General features: G+C 31.0%; 1 protein-coding gene across 1 annotated transcript in view; it reads left to right on the plus strand.

Annotated features, from left to right (window-relative positions):
• The window catches only part of LOC105618886 (dystrophin, isoforms A/C/F/G/H-like), a 195891-nt gene extending 179960 nt beyond the window's left edge, over positions 1-15931 (plus strand). The window contains exons 37-39 of the mRNA XM_012200417.1: positions 13120-13331; positions 14900-15054; positions 15682-15931. Coding sequence (XP_012055807.1) covers positions 13120-13331; positions 14900-15054; positions 15682-15931 — 617 coding nt within the window. The remainder of the gene's footprint in view (positions 1-13119; positions 13332-14899; positions 15055-15681) is intronic.
• The last annotated feature ends 11800 nt before the right edge of the window (positions 15932-27731 follow it).

Genomic DNA, 27731 nt, shown 5'->3' on the forward strand with positions numbered 1-27731 from the left:
TCAAATATGAAACAATAATGTATAACGAGCAGATTATTATTGTGGTAATAACGATTATTAAGTATTTATTATATTGTACGCTAAAGAAATTTCATAATAGTAATGTACATAAATCATATAAAAAATCATATAAAAAAAGAAAGAAATTTATAATAAATAACATGTTTTACAAATATTTTTCACGATTAGCAAGTAATTCAATCTTTTTCCAACACAAAATTTTCGGATAAAAAATTGATGCAACAGCACTTTTTCGAACAATATGTCTTTTATATACTTTACAGCGAAATTGGAACTTCGCTTGCATGAAATATATACAATACATATACAACCTTTCTGTAACATGATTTTATTTAATTTATACGTTTAATTTATACGTTTATGGTAAAGCAAAACCGTATCCACGAATTAATTTAATGAAATTACAATAAATTTATGATCTGTTATATCTGTTACGCTTTGGTTTCACGCATATAATTATATTATTGTATCCTTTCAGTTAATTTCAGGTTTAAACGTTGATTTCACTTTGGTAGTTTCCAATGTTAAGTCGCCTAACTTAAACGAGAGGGACAGGATGGAATAGCGTGAGGGAAAGGAGCTACTTAACATCGCATCGATTTGCATAGAAAGTATCTGCTTTCCGTGCAAATGCAGTTTTAGAAGAACCATAAGGCTGAAGAGAGTCAATTAAAATGGTGATCTGATCTGCCGTTTTACTTGTTTTTCACTCATTTGCCTTTTGTTTTTTATCCTGAACTGACTACTTTCATTGCAAACATTATTTTCACTCTAAACAAGTAATAGAATTACTTGTTAATGTCCGTTTCTATGAAAATTAATCTCAGTTCAGTTTATTTTTCATCTCTTTCTAGTTCTAACATAAGAATTAGGAAAAGATGAAGAATGAGTCGAATGGAAATTAAAATTACTCTACATTGGTAAAAATGGATATATAACTGTATTATTTTTATTTGTGTTTATATTACATTATTTTAATCTTTATTATATTATAAACTATATTTACTTGTTATATTAAAATAAAAAGTTTGTAGGCTCTTTAAAAAATTTATTAAGCATTATAAAAGGATGGCACCATCTTTGAATGCTTTTCATGAAATTATTCATGAATATAATATTATGTCGTTTTTTTATATATGTTATATTAGATTAATCTTTTTTTTACTACTGTACTTTATATAAATATGTGCAAGTTGTATTTGCGACATATACATAGATTAATTTTAATTAAAATGTATGTATAAAGCATATCTTTTTATTAATTTTATATTGTGGAAATGAAGACGGTAGAGATGCTCTTTGATTTAGTTTTCTTGTCAACGCAAGCAAGTGTAGGTTGCAAAGGAAGGATGGAATATTTCATTTATTAAACGAGGGTAGTGAAAGAGAAAAGAATATAATATCATACCAGCGTAGCATAGCAAAGAAATAATGTTAGCCGCATTTTTATTTGCGAAACTTCATTTACGACTTATCATATCTAGAATAGTACAATTCATATTTTTAGAATTGAATTATAATCTAATAAGGGATAATCGATTCGATTATTAATATTTTTTGGGTAAGATGCATTACATTTTCGAAATAACGTCGTAGAAATTAGCTTTAAAATGTAACAAAATCGCACGATAAGTCTTTTGTGTCAGATTATGTATACATTGATAAAATAGAAAACATGAAAAGTTTCGATTGCGAAAGAAAAAATGTGCAATGATATTTTTTGCATGGCGATTATTTCAGATGGATGGCACATGGTAAAATAATGTTCTATTTTATTTTAGCGTTTAGTAGTATTTGCGCGTTTTTTATTCAATAACATTCATGCGTTCTGAATAAGGAATGGGTCTCATTAGGATGTTTGTTGGCTGGAATTGCATGCGACACATGCATCGTTGTCGCAGCCAATAAAGAAGACAAACTGCGCAATGTACAATCTTTGCATTGCAATAGATATCGAAGTGGCGGAGCCGCGGAACCGCTGCTCGACATGCGAAAATTATCTCCTAGTATGAGCACGCGATTGTGAAACATCGTTTTCCCTCTCGGTTACCCTTCACTCGCCATTTTTTCGTTTTTTGCTCTCCCACTTCTTCCTTTTAATTCTTTCTCTCGGTCTCCTTTTTCCCTTGCTTTTTGGCTGGTGGTTAACCATTCTCAATTTCGATGCTCGATATCCATATCGACCATTCGCTTCGTCCTGTTTCACCGCGATTAGAAAACGAACAGAAATTTGTAGGAGACGCCGTTGAATATCGTTTACGGTTCAGCGAACTTTATCTCAGAGTTGAAAATCATGGATCTACATCGAGTGAATATATGAGCGGATTTAGTAACGAATCAAGCTGGAAAGAGCACTACTTTTTGACAATAACCAGTTTTAAACTACTCTTTGCCCGTTTATATATTCCGAGTATAAATATATTCTACTGACCATGACATTCGTTATCTAATCAGTGATATTTCAGAGAATGTTTCAACAATTGCAATTTAAAATTGATACCAATTTTTTTATTGTTCATTAAAAGAAAAAGCACGTTAAGAATTTAATATTATATTGCGTCAAATATCTTTTTAATTAAGCGTGACAAATATTAATTTTGATGAAGCAAATAAAGTGTGTTTTTTTATTTATATAAAATTATTCTCTAAAATTATTCTCATTATACTGCTATAGTGCAAGTAATACATATACTCGATCGAATTCTAATTTGGCTTCATTTGGAATATTATTCGTCATTTCACTTTAATTGAAAATTCCGCTAGTCTAGATGTAGACAGGGAAAATATCATATTTGTCGGCTGTCTAAGCCTTTAATTAAAAATTCTTTCGATTGGAGAAGTTGTTCCAAGGCTGAAGACACCATTATGTAATCGATAATTTCCATTTTGCCTTAAATTGAATTTATGCACCTCTGTTCAACATAGATTAAATATAGGCAGATACGTCGCCCATCGCTTAATATCGCTTAAAATTAAGAAGTTTTTCGCACAGTCACGCGGCGAAACAAGATTCTTCATAAAGTCGGATGACGCGGCTTTAATTAGTTTTAAACTCTTTGCAACATCAACTGTTCGAACTTTCGCAGTTACAGAGTCGCGAAACAGTGCTCGCACTGCTGTTGGACAGCAGAGGAAAGGCAAGTTCAGACTGGAAGGGGTTATACAAGCACGTAATTAACCGTCGCTGCTAATGTTCGCTCTTGTTTCTAACAATGTCGTTGCTAGCCTGTTTTTTTTTTATAACTTTGGGAAAGAGAGTTGTAAGTCGATGATTATTAGCCCTCGAACTTGGAAACTCGTATATTTAAACTTCTGAGAGAGAAAAAATATCGTTGGTCTCCTTTGATCTTAATTCCGAGGCGTATTACTTTGCAATGTCACAATTATACATATTCCAATCCTTTTCCGGACTTTGTCCCGGGATATTTGTATAGAGAACTACGAGAGTTGATTTGCCTCTCCCCTCGTGCTCCTTCTACGACTTAATCGCATTAAAACCAACTGAAAGTTCCCAGGGTTATGCGCCAACCAGCGCAGTGGTGTAGGTCGCTCCTGATTTTCCGTGAAATCCGTTGACATCCTGTTCCAGCGAATCCTCCTGGATGCAGTTGAACTAGACAGCGAGATCGATTTAATATCATTCTGACACTGTTATGCTGTTCAACTCTTTATATAAGGCATTATGTATATTGGGAACAAATGGATGGCGATACTAAGTGTACGATGATGTATAGATATGTAATACACAGTTGACATTTTATCGATGAAGTTCATATAGACTTCGCATATGAACGGAAGTTTGAATGAAAATTCTTTAGAACGCTGCACCGACATTTTTGAAAAATAATAATAATTTCTAGTTGTAAGACTCTAACGAAGAAAGTTTGTGATTTGGTACGAAGCATATAAATGATGCATTTCCATCTATTCATTCTTGCACAATATCAAAGAAATAACGAGATCTAGTAAATTTGTAATATAATAAGAATAACAAAGTAATGGAACGATTCGAGCATGCGAAGATTGGAAAGCTTTATAACAAGCAAAGTACAAACAAAGTAATATGATTTTTGTTTCCTTTCATATTTATATGTGTGTATATTCTATTTCGATTTATGCGGTTGTCTCAAAATAACAAAGAAATATTTCGTTAACATCAGTTCAAATAAAACATGTTATTTTAAAGAGGATTTTCTCGAGAAATTCAGTAACAGTAATGTGATACTTTATTAAATTTTTATTTTAAATTAATTCTGTCTGTGACAGAATATATAATACTTTCTATTTTTTAAATAATGTATATGTTAAACATAAAGTTAATGTTTTTTTTAATTCGAAAAGTCACTTGCTTGACTGAAAATTACTTTATAAAAAGATGAGAATAAGTTTATATATTTGGAGCGTTTTCTACATACTTTTTTAAAAAACACGTATTATTTAAAAAGAATTTACAGACTGATAGCTATTAATCTACAATATAGCTCGCAATAATTTTACTGAAATAAGCAATTTCTCTCTCTCTTTCTCTCTCTTTCTCTCTCTTTCTCTTTCTGTTAATTACGCTCTTTCAAGAGCAAAATGTGTACTATAGTTTGCCATCGTTATCCCGTTCTAATTCATGGACGGTAATAGCGCGCAATTTGCAAACAATTTGCAGGAATTACATGGCAATTCCGACGCGTGGCGCGGCACCGCACCGGTGCCGTATCGATCAATCATCTCCGAAAAAAATAAACGCGTCGTGTGGTACGGATTTTCACGTTACCGTTATAGTAAAAAAAGTGATTTACTATTATTAAAGAATAACTAAGCGTCTTATTAAAGGTATAATAAAAGGGTTAGTAATCTATGAATATATAGCATGTGTAACGCTGAAATTTATGCGAATTAATTTAACGCGGCAAGTAAAAAAATTGAAATATAGTTGCAATGGTTTAGGCAGGTTCAATGAGTTATGTTCAGTTATATTATAGCAGTAAGGAGGAAGCTTTTTTGCAAAAGACAGCCTGTTACGAAAAAACTGGTCCCGGTATCCGGGAAAATAATTTAACCGTAGAAAACTGTCACTATATTAGTAACGGATGCATTTTCGTCTCTCACATGAAGAATTAAACTGCTGTACATTTCCGCGCATTGCACAGGAGTCTGAAGTTTTCATCGCTATAGTATTTGCGTGTATTGTTTTTTATAAGCGATTCTTCGGGTTTTATATTCTTCTTGTATATACAATAGTCATGTACTCACCGCCCAATGAGTCTGCACTCGTACTGCATTAGCAGTAATAAGCTACGTATGAAATGCGACGGTATATGTGTATAATGAAATTTCGCGCGGAATATTGCAAAAGTTTTTGGTGTCTAGGGTTGGACAGTCACACGAACACATACGGCTAACTTCTATTCCGTCGAGATGTCGCATTATTATACACCATTTATTTTCCAAAGTCGCTGCTCTCCCATTATTGCGTTTCACGCGGAGAAAAAAAATAAAAAAATCATGGCAGAGAGTATAGAGTTTTAATGGTAAGTGCTCGAAAGTTTCGTAAATAGGATGAACTTTCAGGTAATAACATGATAAGTGAGATGGAATAGGAATTTAAAGCTGATGTTGAAGTATACAAACGCATATAAAGTATCAAATGCAGCCTGAATGTATCTTGTATAAAGAGATTTTACACTGAGAAAAAAATGATTCTAATTACCTCTTAATAACTATAATTTAACTATAATTATATAGTAATTTTTTTGGGATAGCTATATGTTTATAGTTGTTTTGATTATGCAAATAATTATATTGTGCTATCAATAAGAGTCACATATACTGCTTGAAAATCTTCATTCATAAATATCAAACTCTTCTTTCAGTGTACAAATCAATATTTACAGAAATATTATTAAGAGAGAAGCGAAAGAACTTTCTGCACCTTAATCGGTTTCCATCAAGAGAAAGAGGGAGGCACATGTCCACAATACTGCGCATTTGAATTTTCTACTTATGCGGTGGAGTTATTATCTGTCTCTTGAGATGCCATAGAGAAATAAGAATATGTTCACTTCGTGAACAACGCTGCTACGTTTCTACGAAGAAAATCTTACGGAAATGCATCGCTTTGTAGTTCCTTTCACGCGTGGGATATTTTCCTTGTCATTTCCGTTTTGTTTCTCACGAACGAGAGTTGAAATACATTCTCGCAGTGATCGTCTTGCTGAAATCATTTATGGCGTATGAAGACGATGTCTCTTTTCGCGTAAAGACAATTCTTTATTGACGCGAATTTCTTACGAGAAGATAGAAGCGGGTTATCATTGTGCCTCGGTCGATTTTTCTCGCATACAATAAGGATATTGTTCTCGTGTCATTCTCTCGGGGTGTAAAGTGAAGCGCGTGTAGTTCTGCCGCATACATGGAGTTACAAAACGGTCTGCGAGCGAAATAAGGACTCTTGCAGTAAAGACTCGAAAACGCAACCACTTGGTACCCGTCTCACGTATCCGCATCGCCGCGTCGTGCGTCTCACAATTTCTCATTCCGAGGCTGCGATTTTCCGCACCTTCCGCACTCTCGACTTTTTCCTCGTTTTCAGCTTTTCTCCATGCTTCCCCCTTCTGTCTCGTAACGGGACACAGCTAGAAGGAAAGAAACTATGTCTACAAAACCGGTAATGGAAGAGGGGTTCATGCGCGGTCGAAAGCGACGACGACGACGACGACGACTTCGGAGCCGATGAGTCCGAAGTTTATCGGAAATTCCATTTCGGTCGTGTAAAGTTTCCTACCTCCGGCGTTTTATGCGCCGTCTGGTTTCCCGCTTTTCCTTGTCTTCCTTTATTCGCTTTCATCCTTTCCGGTTACATTATTCTTCGTTTTCTCCCTTTGCGCCTTCATTAGTCTTATCGCATATTGTAAAACTGTCTATTGTATAACTGATGCGATTAACATACCTTTGTGCAAAATCTGTTATCTGTTAAAAGAAATCTCTAAGTAACATAAAAAATAAGCTAACATACGATTTTATATATATATATATATATATATATATATATATATATACTGAGTAAAATTTTTTTAATATTTTGTGTATTACTTTTTTCATTTTCTTGTCTACGTAAATTGTTTATGTAAATTGTAATAATTTGCGCGCGAGGAAAGAATTCGAGTAAAATCACTACCAATGCATATTGAACAATATATATATTGATTGGGAGTAGATAATTATATGCGGTTTATAATCCCTTTGTAATGCTTTGTGATTAAGGTTAATATTACCACGATTGAAATTTAATAATAAATTATTTAGTGTTATATTGTATTGGATTTTAGTTATATTCCAGTAATTGTCACATTTTGTATACGATATCCTTTATAAATATTTATCTTTTACAAACATTTATTACATTGACAATTAGGTTTTTTTTATATAGAATTTTTACTTTTCAAATTTTCATGAAAAATTATTTTTATATAATATTTAAAAGTTTTAATATTTTTGATACATTGTTATTAAAACATAATATTCTCCTGCAGAAACTTGTAGAAGAATATCTTTAATAGAACATATATGCAAGACTTTGCTTGATCATTACCGCAAAATCTTTCTCAAGAGTTTAGTTGGAACTTTTCCTACGGTAAGAAGTAAACCGAAAAAAATTTACCAGAGCACGTTTGAATTTTAACGGTAAAAGTTTAGTCTTTTTTGATCTTTTAAAAATAAAATTGCAAAGAGAGCTTTCAGTGACTTATAATTTTTATTTAACTTTTATTAAAGAAGAAAAAATTTTTATGTAATTGAGGTTTTATTTGATGTTTGCAAAAAACATCAATTTTTAATTGGCATATCAATATCTATACATTAACAAATTTTTTTTGCTAAAGTATGTAAAATTTTTTTTGCTAAAGTATGTAAAATGTTCAAGTTAGTTACTTGAGTGTTAAAACTTTGCGGTATTGCTTATTATGTTTGATCATCCTATATAATTAATTTAATAAAATTATTTTCAAATCTGTATTTAATTAAATTTTAGATACTCAGATTATTTTTTTCATGTACGATTAAGTTCTATGTAGTAGTTTTTTTTTAGATTTGTCAGTTTTTCATATATTTTTTATATAATCTCTAACAATAAATCTAATACTAATCTAAAAATATCAGTAAATAGATATTTCTACAATTGTATGTTCATGATAAAAATTACGGTGATGATTTTTGTTTTCGTGACTTAAAAAAGAATTGAACATGAACTAGCTTATTAAATTCAGATACGGATTAAATTAACTCGCTGTCGGAGAGCTCGCTACCTTTTGTTAGTTGAACAACTCTATCTTTATTTGTTTTGAGATCGAGATACCACGTCGCTTCGAACTACCATGCGGAACAACAATGAACAAAGCGTATAACTTTCGGATAACTTTGTCGGCCTGCGTTCGAACGTAATCCACTTGCGAGGCTCCGTAGAAATCTTAGGAGAAGTCAAGTTAACGAAGTTTACAGGGAGTTGAGCGTTATTTGGCACGGCATTTACTGTCGCGTTTCGATTTGTCCATAATGTTTGCAGCTTTGATGCGTTGACATTGTCGGTAGATTAAGATGGTGCTTCATGGCAAACGCGAATTAATTACATAGCAATCTTATGTTAACGTTTAATATATATAGTTTTCTTTATTATGAATTGCTCGTAACGTGGCGATTATTATGAATATTACGAATACATTTGTATTGAAGATTTGGCAAATGAAAAAAAAAACGATTGTTAAATAATTTTATTTAGAATCTACTTTATTATATTTAAGAGCATTGTTTTTTTCCTTACTATACAGATATATACTAAAAACTTACATAATAGACATATACTTATACATAAATTAACAAAAAATAAATGCATTAATTTTTTTATATTTTTGATAAAGATAAGTTAGTATCTTTTTATCATTATCTTTTTATAAGTACATTATACGATTATTTTTATAGCTTAATTTAATGATTGACATTTAATATTTCTAGTTATTTTATTGTATTTTAAGAATACTGTGAATACTAGATTTATATAACTATCTGTCAGAATATAACAGTGATCCATAAGAATCGTCGAATGAGAGAAAATTACGAGAGAGAAAAATAATCTGTTTATCTAAATCTTCTAAGTTTTGTTTCTACTTTTACTGAGGAACGTTCTGCAATATCGATCCAGTTTCTAATTAACATCAACTTGCAAACAAGTAAAATACGTTATCGAACAAGTTAACGAATGAATAAGAAATATTAAAATATATGGATTTTCCATTAGAACACCGTTTTATTACGTAATAGGAACAACAAAGTAATTTTTTTTATTTTTACGTCAGAATTAACCTTTGAAAGATGCTTGTGTTTTATTTATGAACTTGAGATAAAAGGCAATTTTTAGAACTTTACAGTTTATTAATGAACTAATTGTGAAAGAGAGAGAAAGGAGCAACTTCGTGAGCTATCAAAATTTTGCTTAGTCTTCCATTGATACCATGAATCTCGATAGTCTCATAGACAATGCGTTCTTGGCAACTTTGTGACTCCCCAGTGAATATGCGCTCGTCAGTTTTGCATGTATATAACTATCTGCATAATCTATACTAGCTAGCGCAACATGTACATGTATGTTTGCTATGGCGGAGGTCGTTGGCAGACTCAGGTGTGCCGATAACTCATTTCAGAGAGAGGGGAGGATGTCTTGATATTGTACATATTTTTCTTCCAATAGAACTCCCAGTTTCTATCTACCTTCTGTACGAAGGTCGTCGTTCGCGTTTCACATTACGGTTATTCTAAAAGATTTATTTATGAGAACATTAAATCGCAGTTATTGAATTCTGAGCTTCGAAATGAAAATACTGTTTGATATTTTGGCGCGATGATTTATCGTAAACGTGTTTAATATATAATGTCGTATATTTATAGTTTTTTAGTTTAAATAAAAAATCAAAGATAATAAAAAATTAAAAAAGAGCATACGTGTCTATTGCATTAAAAGCTTAACAAATTTTTTTTATGAAAACATGTTCGATCAACGTAATTTTGCAGTAAACATTTTTTTACTTTAACGTGATTTTCTTTATTTCTAGAAAATCTGTTCAGCCAGGAACACATTAGTCTTTTTTAGTGTGTGTGACAATGTATTGTATCCTTTTTATTTTCTTTCTAATAGAAGTATACCTAAATATATTTTTTGTATTATAAACGATCAACATGAATTTTTAATTATATAGATATGATTTAAACAATTTTTCAGTTATGTGTAATTGTTAAATTAGGATAAATTTATAATGATATTAAAGTTTCTCTGTTTTTACTTAAGTTATTAGCTAACATTAATGTTAAATAATAAAATATCAAAAATTATTTTCAAATGATTTGGAATAACGTGTGAAGTAAGTAGAATGCCATAATAATTTATTATAGAAAGTTACTTTTAATATTTCGCTATTATCAGTTTTAATTTTTTTTTATTGACAGATTAATATAAATAACAGATTAATATAATTAAGATTGAGAGAGAATTAATTTAAAAACTGCGCTGATATATATTCAATGAATTGTAATTATGGAAATTAGAATTATTGGATCAAGCATCAACACACACCTTGAAATCTTTTTCGATTAATCTCAGTACTTATAATTTGCGTGCAGGCAGAAAAGTATACGTTGCCGGATATAATAAGGGCGGCTAAGTGCAGGTCGAAGTGTAGAGGTCGATGAGAGTGAATTGCTCTCATAATAAGTCGTTGAAAGTCATTGAAGTAATGCCCCTCTCTGTCTTTCATACAACGTTCTTGAGCGAACGAGGTGAAGTTAAGTCTTTTGAAAGTCGATATACGTGTGCACATTTAAAATCTATTTTTTAACCCTTGTTCGTCACACCTCCTCCAAGTTATATGTGATGCTTATTTTTGTTTAGATTATTGGAATCTTGATTTATAAGTACGCCGCGTCGTTTAATATATTTGAATAATGGATGAAATGCGGCGTGTTAAACGGAACTGTTAGAACTTTGGGAATAGTGGAAACTATTAATACAGTAAACACATGAATATGTAAGATCTGCGAATCCTTTACGATGCAAATTGTCCTCACCGCTTCACTGTGAGCAAATTCACTGTAATTTGTTACAGTTCTATCACTTACAAGAGAAAGAAAAACGTCTTTTTTATTTTAACATTTGCTCAGAATAATATGTCGTATAAAAGTATTAAGTGAATAATCGTAAACCAATCTTAACCAAATTTATAAAGTATAAAGTATAAATATGAATTTATAAAGTATAAATATGAATTTATAAAGTATAAATATGAATTTTCTAATCTTTTTAATTTAATGATTTTTATCTTTATCTTCTTTTTGGATCGTCTAAATATCCAGAATTATGTTAGATAATGTTATTAATGTCATAGATAATTGCTTTTGAAGTAATATTTAATAATTAAGTTAATATGTAATAATTACAATTTTTATCATTAGTATAGATTTTATTATTCTTTTATATTCTGGATTAATTATTGTTATAAATTTTAAAGAATAAAATCCACGATTTATCAAAGGTAATTAATAAAACTTTTAGGATTTCAGAAATATATAAAAATATTTTATTTTAAAATTAATGATATTTTGCAAGGTTCGTATTTCACATGATATTTTTCATTTACCATGTTAAAAATCTATACGATACTAAATGATTTCGTTATTAAAGGAATACTTTTATACATTAAAATCCTTTGAAATGTATCCTTTAACGCGCAATTTGATATTTGAAATAAATATTTTAATTGAAAATATTTATTGTACAAACGCAATGTTTTTATCAAAATTAGGATTACTTTTTATATCAATTATGCTATTTATCTTGTTTATTTATCTCTGTTCCTAATTTCGTTTTATTCAAATAATATCCATATTAATATCCATAATATGTGCTTTGGAAATACATTAACAGAATCATTATGGGTTTCTTTTATAAAGGAGTATATTTCTATCAGAACTGTTGTTATTTTAGTTTCCGTGCTGTTTGGCGACATGCGCTCACGAAACATCGTACATATAAGGTGCATTCTTAAAGGTACACGAACATGATGTTCACGCGTGAAAATTTTGTTGTTGCGAATATTGAATCGTTGCCAGTGTTTTTCATCTGCTTTATCCAGCTGTGTTCTCTAACTTGCCATTACAGTTTGGATTGTTTCCAATTGATACCTCGCGTACAGCGAATTTCTACGTAACCTTTTTCTTTTCAAGGGATGTTTTACGGAAAGGTTGAGAAGAAGAATATAATAGGATAATATTTAAAGTGACATGAAAAGAAAATATTTGAGTGCTACCATTTGTGATATTTCTCACTTAACATTTCATATAATTTTTGAGTGAGGTGTTGACTTAGTTCATATATGTAACGTGTTAGGAAAGAAGTATCACTAGAAGTATGAATAATAGCACTAATATTTTATTATGTTAATGCCTTCCATCGCTTAGTCATTCGATGCACTTTGATAATTCGATGTTTTTAAGGTGCAAAAATATCTCCGTAGATTAAAATAATTTGCAAACTTTATTTTTGTCTGTTAGAAGCAGTTTAGAAAACTTAAACATATAGTATGCTTTTAAAAAATATTAATTTTAATTTATTCATGTCGGTTATATGCCCTTTTTTATACAAGAAAGAGATATATGGCAGAATCTTTATTTCAAAATTGAAGTCAGCACTATGAAATCTTTTAAAGATATATATTTCTAGCACACACAATTTAAAAAAATTTTTATAATATAGTATGATTAATCTATAAACTAAGAATTAAATAATATGGTATGAATTTGGATGAGAATAAATCTAATTAAATATGATAATTCTTATATTTGGAGAATCCTATTCCTATTCCTATTCAAAGCGAATTTTAGTGCTTAAATATTTCTGTGTGAATTTATATATATATATATCTTATTCTGTGATATTGCTTAAAATTGCTCGCGCGATTTCGGTGTCATAAATACTCGCTATTTCGTTTTCATGCAATTAAGAAAACAATAATTACACATGTAAATGTAACAATAACATTCATCACATCGTCTGCCTTAATGTTGTAGTTACCAAGTTGAGGGAGCATTGGGATGAGACGAATTCGAAAGTCATGCAAAGGAAGACGCAGTTGGACATGATGCTGGGAGACAGTCAACGATATGAGGCAAAGAGAAACGAGGTGGAAGTCTGGCTAGCACGAATGGAAACTAGACTTGAGAGAATGCGAGCTGTGGGACACACCGCTGACGTACTCGAGGCGCAGCTCAGGGAACAAAAGGTACATCGAACTCTCTTTCCGTATTTTCGCAAGTAACCATTGTTAGCTCTTCGAGTTGGTGAGTTTTTAGTGTCATCCGTAAGAAGTATTTTTAAAAAAGAATAAAAAAGACAAAAAGAAGGCTCGTGCCATAATGCCTCTGTCTATTTGACTTGTCTTCAATGTCGAAAATATTGAATGATTTTTGAATGCAAAGTATTTAACGGGGATTGAGGAATTGATGCAATCTAGATTAATAGAAATGATTGAAGTGCCGATAGATACTGAGTATTTGATTGAATTGTACTGAAATATCATTGCATTGAAATGCTATAAGATAGTCCATTTATGTTTTGAGCAATATTAATTATAAACAATTTCCTGCGCTTAATCGTGTTATAATGCAAATAAAAATTGTAATTTTATTTTTATGAAGATATTCTATCTTTATGCGACATAGCTTATTTTTATGGCAAGACATTTCGACAGCGCATTTTTCATTTTGTATACCGGAAATGTACTGATATTGAACGAGATATATTTGCTGATCAATATCATTTCGTACGATATTAGAAAATCTTGTGAACTAAATCCTTCTTTTCGGACGAAATAATATTCGACGTTAGACAAATTTTTGATTATGCACTATATGTTTGTTGTATTATGGATTTTTATTATGTGATTAATATTTATCGCAAATAGTGTAGAAGCATTTAAAACATGTAAAATTCTTTTACATTATTGTGTAATATACCTACGCGAGTATTAAGATATATCATTGGCGAGTAAATATTATATTTTTTAAAGCTACTATCTTTTTTCATCTCTTCGTAAGCAAAATTAAACAGAGCGAACATTTTGGAATTCATCTATTCTATAATAAATCCTTTCTAGTAATCTTCTTTTATTTTGCGTACGAGATCTGAAAAAAAAAAAGTTATAAAGAAAGCGTCTCAATCAACGAGATCTCAGCCGAAGAAGTACATTACGTGAGAAGCTCTGTTTAGATTCAAAAGAACCAAATGAGATATTCATGGAATAATTTATTTCCGCGGTGCCTTCATGTCGTCTTTGAGTGAACGCGTTTGCTACACTTCTTCCGAATCTCATATCTTCTGAAATATATTCCGAAATAAAATCCATATGAAATAGTTCAACATAATTATTTCATTGTTCTCGAAAGATAAAATAATTGCGTTAATATTTTATTTATTCTTTACAACTTTTATATTTACTTTACAATTTTATTTTCACGAGCATTTCTTTCAATCTTTGCGTACGTTTTTATCTGTAAAAAAAAAGATTGTTTATACGGAGATTTTATCTTGATGCACTTTACAATTCTGATCGGAACCAATCTGTGCCAATGGATATCCAAAGAAAAGTTGCATCGTACGGTATATCGGTATAAAACTTTTAGTCGAAGCTCTCTTCGAAGGTTTAACTTTGCCGACTTATCGAGGCTCGAGTGCAAAAGAGGCACGGCTTCTTCTAACTCAATACGAAGCCAGAGTTAGATAAGTTTCCTTTTTTCACCCGCTGGTCCACCTTCTTCGATTTCACGATCTCGTTCCTTCTTTTCTTCATAGTCGTTTCACGCCGAGCTGCATCAGTACAAACATCACATCGAACTTTTTAATCAGCTCACTCAGAAGCTGATAGCGGTTTATCAGCAAGACGATACGACACGAGTGAAGAAAATGACGGAAACGATCAACCAGAGATACAACAATCTCAATACGAGGTGAGTAACAATATATAATTTCTTTGCTGTGAAATTTTGGACAATCTCTTAAAGTATCTCCGATTTAATCTTTATCGATTTATAAAATAAATTAAGTGGAACCAATTAAGATTTTTAATTATATAATTAGATTGTTAATTGAATTTCGATTCAAAATTTAAGTTGAATATAATGAATTTAATACGAATATGAACTAATATTTATTTTTGTAATAAACGTTCTAAATCTAAGTGAAAAATAAGTAAGCAGAGAACAATTTTTTTCTTAGATTAATTTGGCACAATTTTTATTTCAACAAATTTTTAATCCGTATCTCTCTCTTTTTCTCTCTCTCTTATTTATTAAAATATTTTATATCTAAAAATTATAAAGTCGCAAGAAATAATAATGAGTAATAAATAAATTAATAAAATTTTCATTAATAGAAGATTAATTCTCCGATTTTGCTAATTATGAAATCGTAATCAGGAGAAATGCATCTTTTAGGATAGCTTAGATATAGAGCAAGTACGGTGCGTTTACTCTTGAACTTGTATTCGCGTCTATACTGTTTCGAGTTAAGGAACTTTGCTTCGAATCAAACTGTAGATCACGGATGTAATACTGTATCGACCGATTCGTTTCCAGCATCATCAATCGCGGAAAACTACTGCACTCCGCGATGAACTCGCTCCACAACTTCGACCGGTCTCTAGACAAGTTCTTGGCCTGGTTGAGTGAAGCGGAGTCTTCGATGGAGGGATTGGAAGCGGAAGCCGATCGACTGGGTGGACGACGAGACCAGGGCGCGCTCAGACGACCGCAACATCAGCTTAAGGTAAGATTGTCACGTTCACACAAATTTCACGACAAGTTCCGACACGGGATATTCTGGTAACGTAAGTGTTCTAATCTGATGCAACACAGCCATATGTTCAATGTTGTGAGACGAAAGATTGCTCATTTTTTAAATTGCTCGAAATGGACATATTTCGTAAAAAATAAAAAGCGAAACGATATATTTTTTTTATTTAATTTTTTATCTTTTTTATGAAATTTATTTATTTATTTATTGAAATATATGTATATCTCAATTATAAAGAATTATACATATATATTTTTTTTATGATTTATGCACATGATAAAAAAATATTACATATTTAAATATTTATTTACAAGCGTTGTAATTGCTAGATTAATTTGTTGCAATTTCGACAGTAATACTAAGCGATTATATGAAAAAACCCGTTCTAAGACGATCTTTATTAGCGTTGCAAAAGACAAAAGAAATTGCGTGTATGCGCACGTGTTACGCGCTCTAAAATAGGTATCATAGAGCGTCGCTAGAATAAATAAAACTAATAATTTTTTAAATCGACTCTCACATTTAAAAATATTACGGAATTTCAGCATTTATCATATTTAAAGAGTTTAAAAAACATCTTATTTAAAAAATTGGTGCAAAAACGAAAGTGTACGAAAACCTGTGAATGCATTGCAAAGTAAATAAAAAAATTATATCAACAAAATAATATTCAAATATTCAAATAATATTCAAACAAAATAATATTCAAATATAGATCTTCTTTTTGATTTTAATTTTTAATTTATATGTCGTCTTGTTCGTATCAATAAAATTTAGCTAAGTTTTACATTTTAACAAAAAGAAAAAAAGAGAAAAGATTTTGTTAAAACAATTAAGTAATATTTGGACAATATATGATATTTAGATATTTTATAAATATAATTTTATGGATATTTATATCTAATATATAAATATTATTTTTTATATTATTTGATGATATTGCGATTTTTATTTATTATGCAGTTATTATGCAGTAAATTTATTTTTTGATATTTTAAATATTATTATAGATTGCAATATATGTGGCATATCCGCACGATTTTGTTAAAGCATTTAAAATTTTAGCTGGATACAGATTTGAAATTAAACTTTGTTAGACCATCAAAATAATGGATGCTTAAGCTGGCTGCTAGACTGTCCAAACTTTTTGCAGCATTGCTCATGTTTGAGTTTTGCTACATAATTATTTTGATGAGTTGGTAAAATTATTTTTAGATTTGTAACTATCTAAATTTTTAAATACTTTAATAAAATCATTATTTCCGTGTATGCAAATTTATACAAATTGATACAAAAAAAATGTAGTATAAAAATGTTTTGCCAAGCAGAACATCCAATTTTTTATTATGCGTGAATTTCTCATTTGAATAAAAATGAGATATAATTTGATTGACGTGATATCCATCACGTTGATCTTTCTACGTTGCGCATCTTCCATAGGCCAGTTTTAGAGTTTCGACCGATTGTTACAAAAGCGTATCGAAAGTGTCAGGGTATCGATGTACCCATTAAAAAGAAGAAACTTGATATTGAGTATCGATATAATGTGGTGACTGGCCATCAGTCTTTTCACGCGGAATGTGTTTTCCGCTTTATATATGATTTCCAGAGCGTGAAGATTTAAATTTTCGTACGCCACGCGCCCGCTCGCAGTTGTTTTTCGTCGCGTTGACGCATCCGGTAAATTTTTCGCCACAACTGGCAGCCATTGCATTCACGTGCTGTGATTTAGTTATCCTATAATTTTGCATTTGAATCGGTTGCTTTTCACGCGACGCACGATGTTTTTTACCGGCACGTTACCGATTTTTTTACGGCCATTGAACGTTTCATTAATTTGCAAGTGATCATTCCCTTCGTTCATCATGGTAAACATAAAGCAGCGATATATGATACTCATAGAAGATAGAAAATAAATTTTTCACGATTGCTGTATTTATTAAAGTTAAAAAAATTTGGAAAAAATTTAATATATTTTTATTATTATTCTTTATATGATTACGAATTTTTATGTAAATATAAAACACGATCACAAAGATCGAATGTAAACTTTGCTATTTATAAACGATAGATCGTGCGGTAATAGAAATCGAAGAATTAGGTATACAAATAGATATACAAAAATTAGATATAGAAAATGAGTAATAATAATTATCGAACGTTAAACATATTTTAATGAGACTGCGTAATTAGGTACATGCTGCATGTGGAAGAGAATTGCTTGCAAAATTGATACTGATATATTGTACTCGGATTTAAACTGATACTATACGCGACTAATATAATATTTCTGCTTGTATAGTTATGAAATTCGCCATTTTTAGTATTGAATTATAAGTACTATTGAATTATAAGTAAAGTAACTAAGGCATCCACGAGTGTCATTATATTGTAATACTTTTCTATAATTATTAACAGATCCGTTCCCGTTTACAATCTTCTTACGTTCTATTTGCTCGTCGAGACAGCACTAATTATTGACAGAAACAAGCACGATTACCGTTGGTGAGCTAGACTTTGATCGATTGCGTGTAATATTTAAGAGGAAACGATCCACCATCGAGTAAGGAGCTTATTGTGTTTCTTGCATTTTAAAGGGAAACGCCGACGAAAGATCAGTATTTCAAAGAAAATTCAATGCTAAATTCATTATTAGAGTTTATTATTTTTAGTATAAGCTATTGATTAATTTTCTGTTTGACTTAAATTTTTTTTTAAATTTTGATCATATTCTTTTGGGAAAATTGAGTTTCAGTAAATTATTGAAAAAATTATTAGTATTACTTTAGTATATGATGCACATTGCACTTTATTGAAATATCTATGTATTTCGTTTTATTGAAAAATATTACATTTTCAAGAGTATTACATCACATGTACTATTATTAAAGAAATTTTTAAAAATTTAATTTAGATAATCTCTCTTAAATTTTAAAGCAATTTAGCAAAAATGTTTTATTTTATTGCGAAATTAAATTTACTAATATCTATTACATCATTATATCTGTTATTGATATGTATTATATCATTATATAATTAAAATCTAGTATCACATTTAGGACATGTCACATTAGAATTATTCGGAGTGATTCAGAAATGGCGATATTGAGATCCTTTCATAATTCGCGAATATTCAGATATTTTCTATAAAAAAAAAATGCTTGAATCTAATCTATTAATCACTAGTCAATAGAGAATCTATCTCAATGCATTATTAAAATAATCGATCGCTAATAACAGAAACTCTGTATTGCTAGTAAATGATTAATAATTATTTTTTTGTTAATTTTTAATCATACTTAATAACACATAATGCACAATTTATAATGCTCAATATTGAATATTCAACGATTTAATTAATGAATATTACAAGATCATGAGAAATGAAAGAATTATTTTTTGTATGTTATATTAATCGATAATCCTTCTTGCATTATATATTTTTTGTTTGATTTTTCAAATGATGAATATTGTACCATTTGATGTACACATATATCCAATAAATGACAGAAGCATAATTTATAAACTGTAATTATTAGCAATGTGGAAATAGCGGTTATTTGATAAATCGTATAATAACTGATTGGAATTTATTATTCGATCTGTCATATCCATCAGTAGTTAGTTACAGTATTGTATAATATCCTGCTGTTCGATAGCTCATGTGATAACATGAATATCCAAAAGTAATCAACCATATTATTTGCTTTGCAATGCAGTTATCTTTACAAATATTCATATTGTATTTTTTTTTTAACTGAAATAATTTTATAGTACTTTTTTAAATATGGTAAACGCTAAAGTTACGTGTTAGAAACAATTACGAGCTGGCAATTATTATCTCAAGCTTATATTTTTATTTACTGTACACGCGAGTTGATGCTAATGTTCATGCTAATGTTTCCGTACATAGAGCAGAATATCGTGAAAAAACTTGTTATCACCTCTTGTTTCAATGAGTCGCGTAACGTTGAAACTTTTTTCCTACATCGCGTTTTCATGTGGGAACCATGCTGGTTGTACCATCTGGCACTCGAGACTAATTAACTCCAGGGAGCGTGCCCATTTTAGTCTCGCTAAACTCTTTGTACCTCGTTGACACAATTTCGTTATTTGTATCTATAGCAGTAATTTATTTCGAGTCCATTTCGCCGTTTATGAATTCAAGATTTAAAGATGGATTAAATCGAGCCGAAGTGAAACAGTTCTGCTCTACAGCTCTTATTCGGTCATTTATTTATATACGATGATAAATATGGAAATTGAGCGGTAGATAAGTAGAACGCTTTTTCTCCCTTTTGATTGTAAAGCTGTTTTCATTGTTTTATACGTTCGTTGCTCTTGCAGCGAACAAATTAGAAACGAACATCAAATGCCGTTTGCAATTTCTGCGAAAGCTCTAACAAGTTTTAACTAAAAGTAATATACATTTTAACTCACGACAGAAAGAATCATAGAGTTTGCTGAGCAAACCAAGATACATTGAACTTATTTATATGTAATATTGATTTTAATATTTTTATTGGTAATGGTCGCAGTACAACCTTGAAATGTACTATTGAAATATGTCTAAAAATCTTATACGTCATACTTTTAGTCGCTTGGATTTGTTTTGATATTTGAAATAAACCAAAATAATTTTCCTCTCAATTCCGCATATTCACGTTAAATATACTGCAATATAGTATTCTGAGGAATAATGCATAAGATCTGTCAATATATCGCATACATATTTGCGGTCAAACTATTGAACTGCGATATATCTTGAATATGGTAGTCGCTGTTAGTTTCACAACGATGCTGTTCTGTATCATAGTTTACAAATGCGATTTAACTAATGAATTATCGACCAACGCCTCGCTCGGACGTAACTTATATATGTATCATTTGCCCATATTTACTTCATGTCTTTCGGCAGTGCATGGAATTTCTAGTATTATTGTCGAAAGCACGTTTATTCTCTCTGTTTAAGCCACACTTTGGCTCCAGCTGCGACTTACGTCGATATTATTATACGTCGTTCAAATTATTTCTGGACTGAATATCCCAGATAGAATATCTCGAAACATTATCCCGAAATAATTATTTCTACTTTTACGGCATTACTAGGTATACATTTTACCTAAGATTTTTAGATATGTTTGTGTGAGCAATATAACATACGTTTTTAATGATTATCATCTTTGTATGACAATGAAAAGCTTTTTGTAAAAAGCTGCAATTTATTTTATTAAAGTATCAAACGTTCACTTCATTTTATTGGAGAGATAAAATATACGCATTTAAGTTTCTTTCAAATTACGAGCCCTTTGACATTGTTCAACATCAAAGAGATATATCTCGGAACGAGATATTGCACATTCACGATTTATGAATTGCGAATTACATTCGTTGCTACGTGACGTCGTCTCATGTTTCTAACATTTGCGAAGCGCTCGATCGGACTTGCTCTACTGAAATGAGGAGCTTTGCACATGCTTCAGACTCTTACTTCTTTTAACTTTATTTGACTTCTCATTGTGCGTCACATCGGAATTCCACTGCTTTTAGGAATCGCTTATACGGAAAATAGAGAGCATCGATCGGCAGAATAACGAGGAGTTGCTTATGTGACCCGGACTTACGTTTCGCCTTTAGATGAACAAAGAGAGTACAGCCCTTTCTCATATTCATGGTAAACACGGCACGCTCCGCTTCGTTAGATCAATCCTGCCGTGGCTAATTCGCTTTAATGCAATTTCACGTGGTGGTTCTCTTTTTCTTTATCGTAGAGCCATGTACACTCTATGAGTCGAGTCTCCCTGCGGTAAACCCGCCTTCGTACTTAGGCGTCATTAATGTTCAGAACCATAATTTATTGGTGCATTGGCGATTTTCGAGAAAGAAGAAAAACGAGGCACTTCATATGATAATTAGCTGCATTTAGTCAATTGAGATAATTTGAATTAATTATCCGAGTTATATTTTACATGTTTATACTATGATATTTTTTTGTAAATAATATATTTATGTTATTGCAAAGATTTTTTTATCTTTATTTACAGCGCATGTATACTGTTCAAGTTTAAATCTGATTAATTTGATAATTGTTACATTTGTTCTTTATGCTCTAAAATAATTCTACTTTTCTTGAATATATTATAAAAATGTTATTTCTTCTCGCTTTTGTGTGTTAAAACTCGTAATTGTGCTTATTCGAAATTAATCGAATTACTGAGGAATACGTTCTTTTTTGTTCAAGTGTAATTATACATATTTTACTACTTTAGAATCAACTGTCAAATTTTGGAATTGTAGACTCAACTGTCGGATTTGACTTTTGTTCAAAAGTTACTTTGATGTGATTAATTTTGTATGCGGTATTATCCGATTGGATTCATTTTCTGCGTACTTGACGTATAATTGTCAAGGCTGACTAAAAGGGTATTAAATCTTCGTGGTTCAGGCGATTGGCGAAATGGCGATGTATTATCATGATCCCGAAGGTCACGGAAATACGGAAGAATGAGTAAACCGAGCCAACCACTTTCCCTTTCTCGCTTCATCGCGCCAAACGCAGCCGAACGATCGATAAAACGCTTCCATCGTCGGACGGTCGAGCGCCGCGACGATAATATTCCCCTTCTAATAACCATTATTCCATTATATTATGGCACTTTTCGAGATCCGACGCAACGGGAGCTTTGGCATTTCGTGCATTGCATTTTGGTCATGTCGCGAGAGAAATAGTACTCTGGAGAAAATTTACGACGAATTTACATGCGCATGTGCTCGCGAATATGCATGTACGCCGCCACGCCTCCAGACTTTTCCCAGTTAGAATCTCATTCTAAAATATCAGAGACCATGTTCTAAACATTTTCTGGAGTCTTGTGACACTTGCGAAATTAATTCAGCTTCATAAACATGAAACATAAAAGTGATGTTTCAGCTTAAGAATGTAGATATGTTCTTTTGTGATAAGAATAATTTAATAATTTAAATGTGATTTTTAACTTAACATAAATGTAAATAAACAAAATAAACATTTTTAACATAAATTTTAAACCTAATAAGCGAAAAGATTACATTTGATCAAAACGGATTTGAAATCCTAATAATATTTTTGCGTGAATTTTTGTACCATTTCCAGCTAAATGCGTGCTGATTATTTGTCAGTCTTAAAACACAAACTTAAAATAAAATTCAAATAATATCACAGTTTAAACTGAAAATCTTAAAATTATTAATATTATTAGACCTCAAATTTCACCTTCTTAAATATTTGTGTTGAACATTTGTCAATCAGTTTTACTTACTTATTGTTACAAATTTTAAGCTTTTATTTGTTATCTGTATATCGCTCTAAAAATTTGCTTTGTTTGCAATAACGTCATTATAAATCGTTTGAAGCTTATTTTTCCTAATGACCATGTCGTCATTTTGTGCATCCACAATAAAATTATTAAACAACTGACGATAGCTTAGGGGTCGCGTTCACCGGCTTATCCTTTTTTAATGGTTCCGTGCACAAAGCGGCATTCCTTCTTTTTCAAGAGAGTAGTCTCTCGCAACAGGCTGGTCGGTGCAGCCAAACTACCCTTGCTCAATGAGGAAACATGATCTAAATCATCCGTCGTCACAAAAGATACACGGTCGTCGTGTGTTCGCAAGCATGATGAAAATAAAAAGCGAAAGTCGTAGGTTATGGAACTCCGACAGTGAGAAAGAGAAGGAAAGAAAGAAAATTACAGTATCGTAAAGACCGGATGTAATAGAAACGAACGTATGAGGGTGAGCTGTTCGTCGGGTTTTTCTATTAAGGGATGAAATTTGAGACTAGAAATTTAATTTCCTTGCTGTTCGATAATATTTCTCCCTATTGTTCAGGAAACGCTAACTTCTGTATGGACAATAAATATTTTTCAATTCAGTTTTTCCATTAACTTTTATGAAAATTTTCAATTTTAGAAAATACTGAAAAACTTTCTGATGAAATATGTCCAAGCAGAGTGATATAACAATTTGACAGTTAATAGTTGAATTTAAAAGTTATATTAAATGTTTTTTAAACATCTTTTTGTTCTCTTTTAAATGTTTTATTCAAACTAATTCCGATTTTTTAATCGTTAGAAGTAGTGTTATGAGGAATCATTAATATTTTATTATCGCGAATTATTTATGAATCTATTTATATCGTGATTAATTAAAATAACATTTAATTTCACAATAATTTACTTAATAAAATTAATTTGAATGTAATATTCAGAAGAAAAATATATAATCTTTACGTTTTTATTATATTAGCTTTTCTCAATTCTTATAAACAGAACATACGTATCTACTCATCCGCCATGAACATTCTCATCCCCATATGTAATTTAATAAAATTTGACACAAGGGGTTGTTTCCGATCGAAATGGTACGCGCATGCGCTTTAAGTTCACGTAGATGGCGACACCTTTCCATCCACCCCTGCAGTTCCATAGTCGGTAATGCAGAATGTTCGTCCACCCTAGTTTAGGGGTGCTTCTTTGCTCCAGCCAGCAAACTACGTTTGTACCGACAGTTGAAATTTCACGACATTTGATACCATATCTCCTTCAACTTAGCTGTTATCGATACGTTAACTGAGTGAGAAATCTCTCCTACGATTTCTTAGAGTGCAACCTTAGGTATCTCCAAACTTGCTATGGTAAATGCGACGTATTGACCAATTTATCGTTTGCTGATTGAATTTCGAATAGTCGGTTTAAATTTGTTTCAAATATAATGTTTATTGTTATAGTAAGAAATGATAAACTGCAAGCATATTGAAAAATAAATATGAAAATAGTGTATAAGTCATTTATTGATCTTTATTAAGTAAATTAATTGTTAATGATTTTATTTGAATTATCTCTATATGTCCTCTTTTGTAAAATGATAATGTCTTTTGTAAAAATATTTGCACAACTTTTATTACTTGTCAGATATATATTTAAAACAATAATGTATTATTTTATGATTATTATAAAATAATAAGCAAATGACAAGATGCACAGAGATTAATTTATGTTACGTATACATAACAAAAAATAGGCTTATTACTAAATTATATATGCATGCTAATATCCTTTGCTATTGATTATCAAATAAGTCTTGTAATTTTAAAAAATATACAACTTGTACATCCATTCATTCTCGAGATATAATTTACAATGCACTTTAATATTAGTTTTGATTAGCATAAAGCTTTGAGAAACTTTGAGTTATCTTTCGTTCTTTCAATTGCAAGAAAGATAAAAAAACTGCGGTCTTATCACGGTAACATTCAGGAATCACTTGATTTAGACAGCATCGCCACGAAAAAAATAAAAAAGTCACGATATCATTATATTTTGTTGTATATTTTGTAATGGTAAAATAGTGCAGCAGCTTTAATTGTACAGTTATTTTGGCAAGTAGCTACTTGTCGTGAATTCATAGTTAGCACAGTGTATTCTAGCATTTATCCTCGTTTATAATATTGCTATAAGTTTTTATTTTTTTGTATTATTTTTTTTAATTAAAACTGCTGCATTTTGTTCGTCGTTTTCATCGAATCTGAGCAAAGGTTATTTCGCATGACATTGCCGTTGTCCCACGCAGTTCCTTCGCTCCCACGAGGTATCTCGTATTGAGCTGATTGTGTTTCCGTTCTTCCAACAACGGATCCATGATTTATTCTGCGGCCGTGTCGCGGAAATCGTGTTACGCTATTGATTCGAGTTATTTCACCTCGTCCCTCGTTAGGCGAATATATGCGAAAGCACCAAGAGATTGCAGCCAATATTCGAGCGGACGCTAAGTTGTCAGTTATGCTACGTTTGCGCCGTACCAACGGCATTAATTTTGACTGAGCAATAATTCTGGGATTTGTGATATGTTGCCGAATAATGATTGCTGACAACGCCGCTTGCCAGTTCCCTGTTCAGCAATCAGTAGTTTTTCCTGTCGATTTCTGTACAATAAATAACAGATGGTCGTTAAATTTCAATACAAAAAGAATAGATCGAACAATTTTCAAAATGAGAATGATATTTTTACCTGCAGATTAATTTCAATTGATCAGACATATACACTTTGTTAATTAAATTCTATTCCGTAACATATTTGTTGAATAATCTACAATAACTATTGTGTCATTGATTATAAAAAAATCTGTTGGGATATAAATTTCTTGTATTAATTGAAGAAGGAAGTATTTTTTAACACAATGTTTATTTTATTGTTAAAATATTTAAAACATTAACAACTTATTTTTATTTGTTATAAATTTAATTTAATGACATAAATGCTTTTAGTCATTAATATGTTATTCATTTTTCATTAAATACGCTTTAAATGTGAATAGCTTTGCTGACTAACTTTCAGATACTCTTAATTAAGAAGGTTGTCAGCAACTGCCTGTGCGTGTTGAAAGTTCTTCTCGCGCATATCTCGTTATGACACCGTCATCATACAGAGATGACGCGCATGGAGTGCATGTGTCACATGAAGAAGAATAGTACATTTGCATGCACGAGAAGAACATAATTATCTATTAACATAGTGGCAGGTACAACGTGAGCTAAAGGATCCTTCATTTTTTTCTTCTTTCGCTCTCTGATCTTGTTACAGCTCTTTCGTTTCTGCGGAATTCTTTCGGTAGTCAGACAAATCCGATAGTCCATAGTTTCATGTCGCGATATTAGGTTTGTCACACCCCGAGGGATATATGAGAGTTATCGAGATAACGTTGCGTGCAGATGCCGTTGTCTGGTGGCTTGTACGTACCCGAGCAACTTTACAATATCGTACTTTCCTCGTACAACAGCGTCACGTGTATCTGTATACGATACGCCATCTTTGTATTGTAGATACGGTATCAAGTCTCATGTCCGCGACAGAAACCGCTGCCTTTGTACGCCTATGTATTCCCAATTGAAAGAGAAACTACCACATTAATATAAGATAAGAAGCAACTGTTAAAGGGAAAAAATTAATAGTTGAAGAGTGTTATATTAAACAACTGTAATAAGTTGATTATTAAGTAATTTATTATAGTAACAAACTTATTTTATTAATAATAATAACAAGCTAATTTTCGCACACTTTATAGCGAATGCTTCGTTTACAATGATGTTTGACTTTGATATTTTGATATAAAAATTCTTAATAATTTTTTCAATAATGAATGACATTTTTTTCTGTAGAAAACGGTTATTCTATTGATTTCTTCAAACACAAAAAATAATGTACTTTATGATATTTATTTCTTTTTTTATTTATTTTACAATTTGCGCTTTATAAAAACACAAACTGTAAAATTCGTTCTGTTAGATACTTCATAAACACAGAAAGAATTTTTTAAGAATACTTTTACACAACAATTTTATTTAAATTTTATAGTTCGTTGGCAGTATAGACATATGAAGAAATTTAAAAAACTTGCACAATATATTATCAGATAAAAGAGGTTTAGAAAATTCAAGTCAAGCGGAATCTAGTGTGATCGCACAACATAAGTAAAATCTTCTTTTGGGTGCAAAAGCAGGTCAACCTTGTTCCTTTGAAGAGTCGACGTCTTGAAATTTCGCGATGATTTTCATGTGAGGTGGCATTCAAGAGATAAGAAATCTCGGAAAAATTTGAACACTTAGTTGACTATAAACGTACGTTTTCCGAGAGCAAGAGAGAGAGAGAGAGAGAGAGAGAGAGAGAGAGAGAGGAGGGGAGGGGAGGGAGGAGGAGGAGGAGAGAGAGAGAGTGTAGTAGACTAACTACGTTAACGTTTAAACGTTAAACGGTTAAGTTTACTTTTTCTTTTCTTTCTTTCTTCTTTCGTTTTCTT

The sequence above is a fragment of the Atta cephalotes genome, assembly GCF_000143395.1.
Source record: "Atta cephalotes unplaced genomic scaffold scaffold00018, whole genome shotgun sequence".
NCBI lineage: Eukaryota > Metazoa > Arthropoda > Insecta > Hymenoptera > Formicidae > Atta > Atta cephalotes.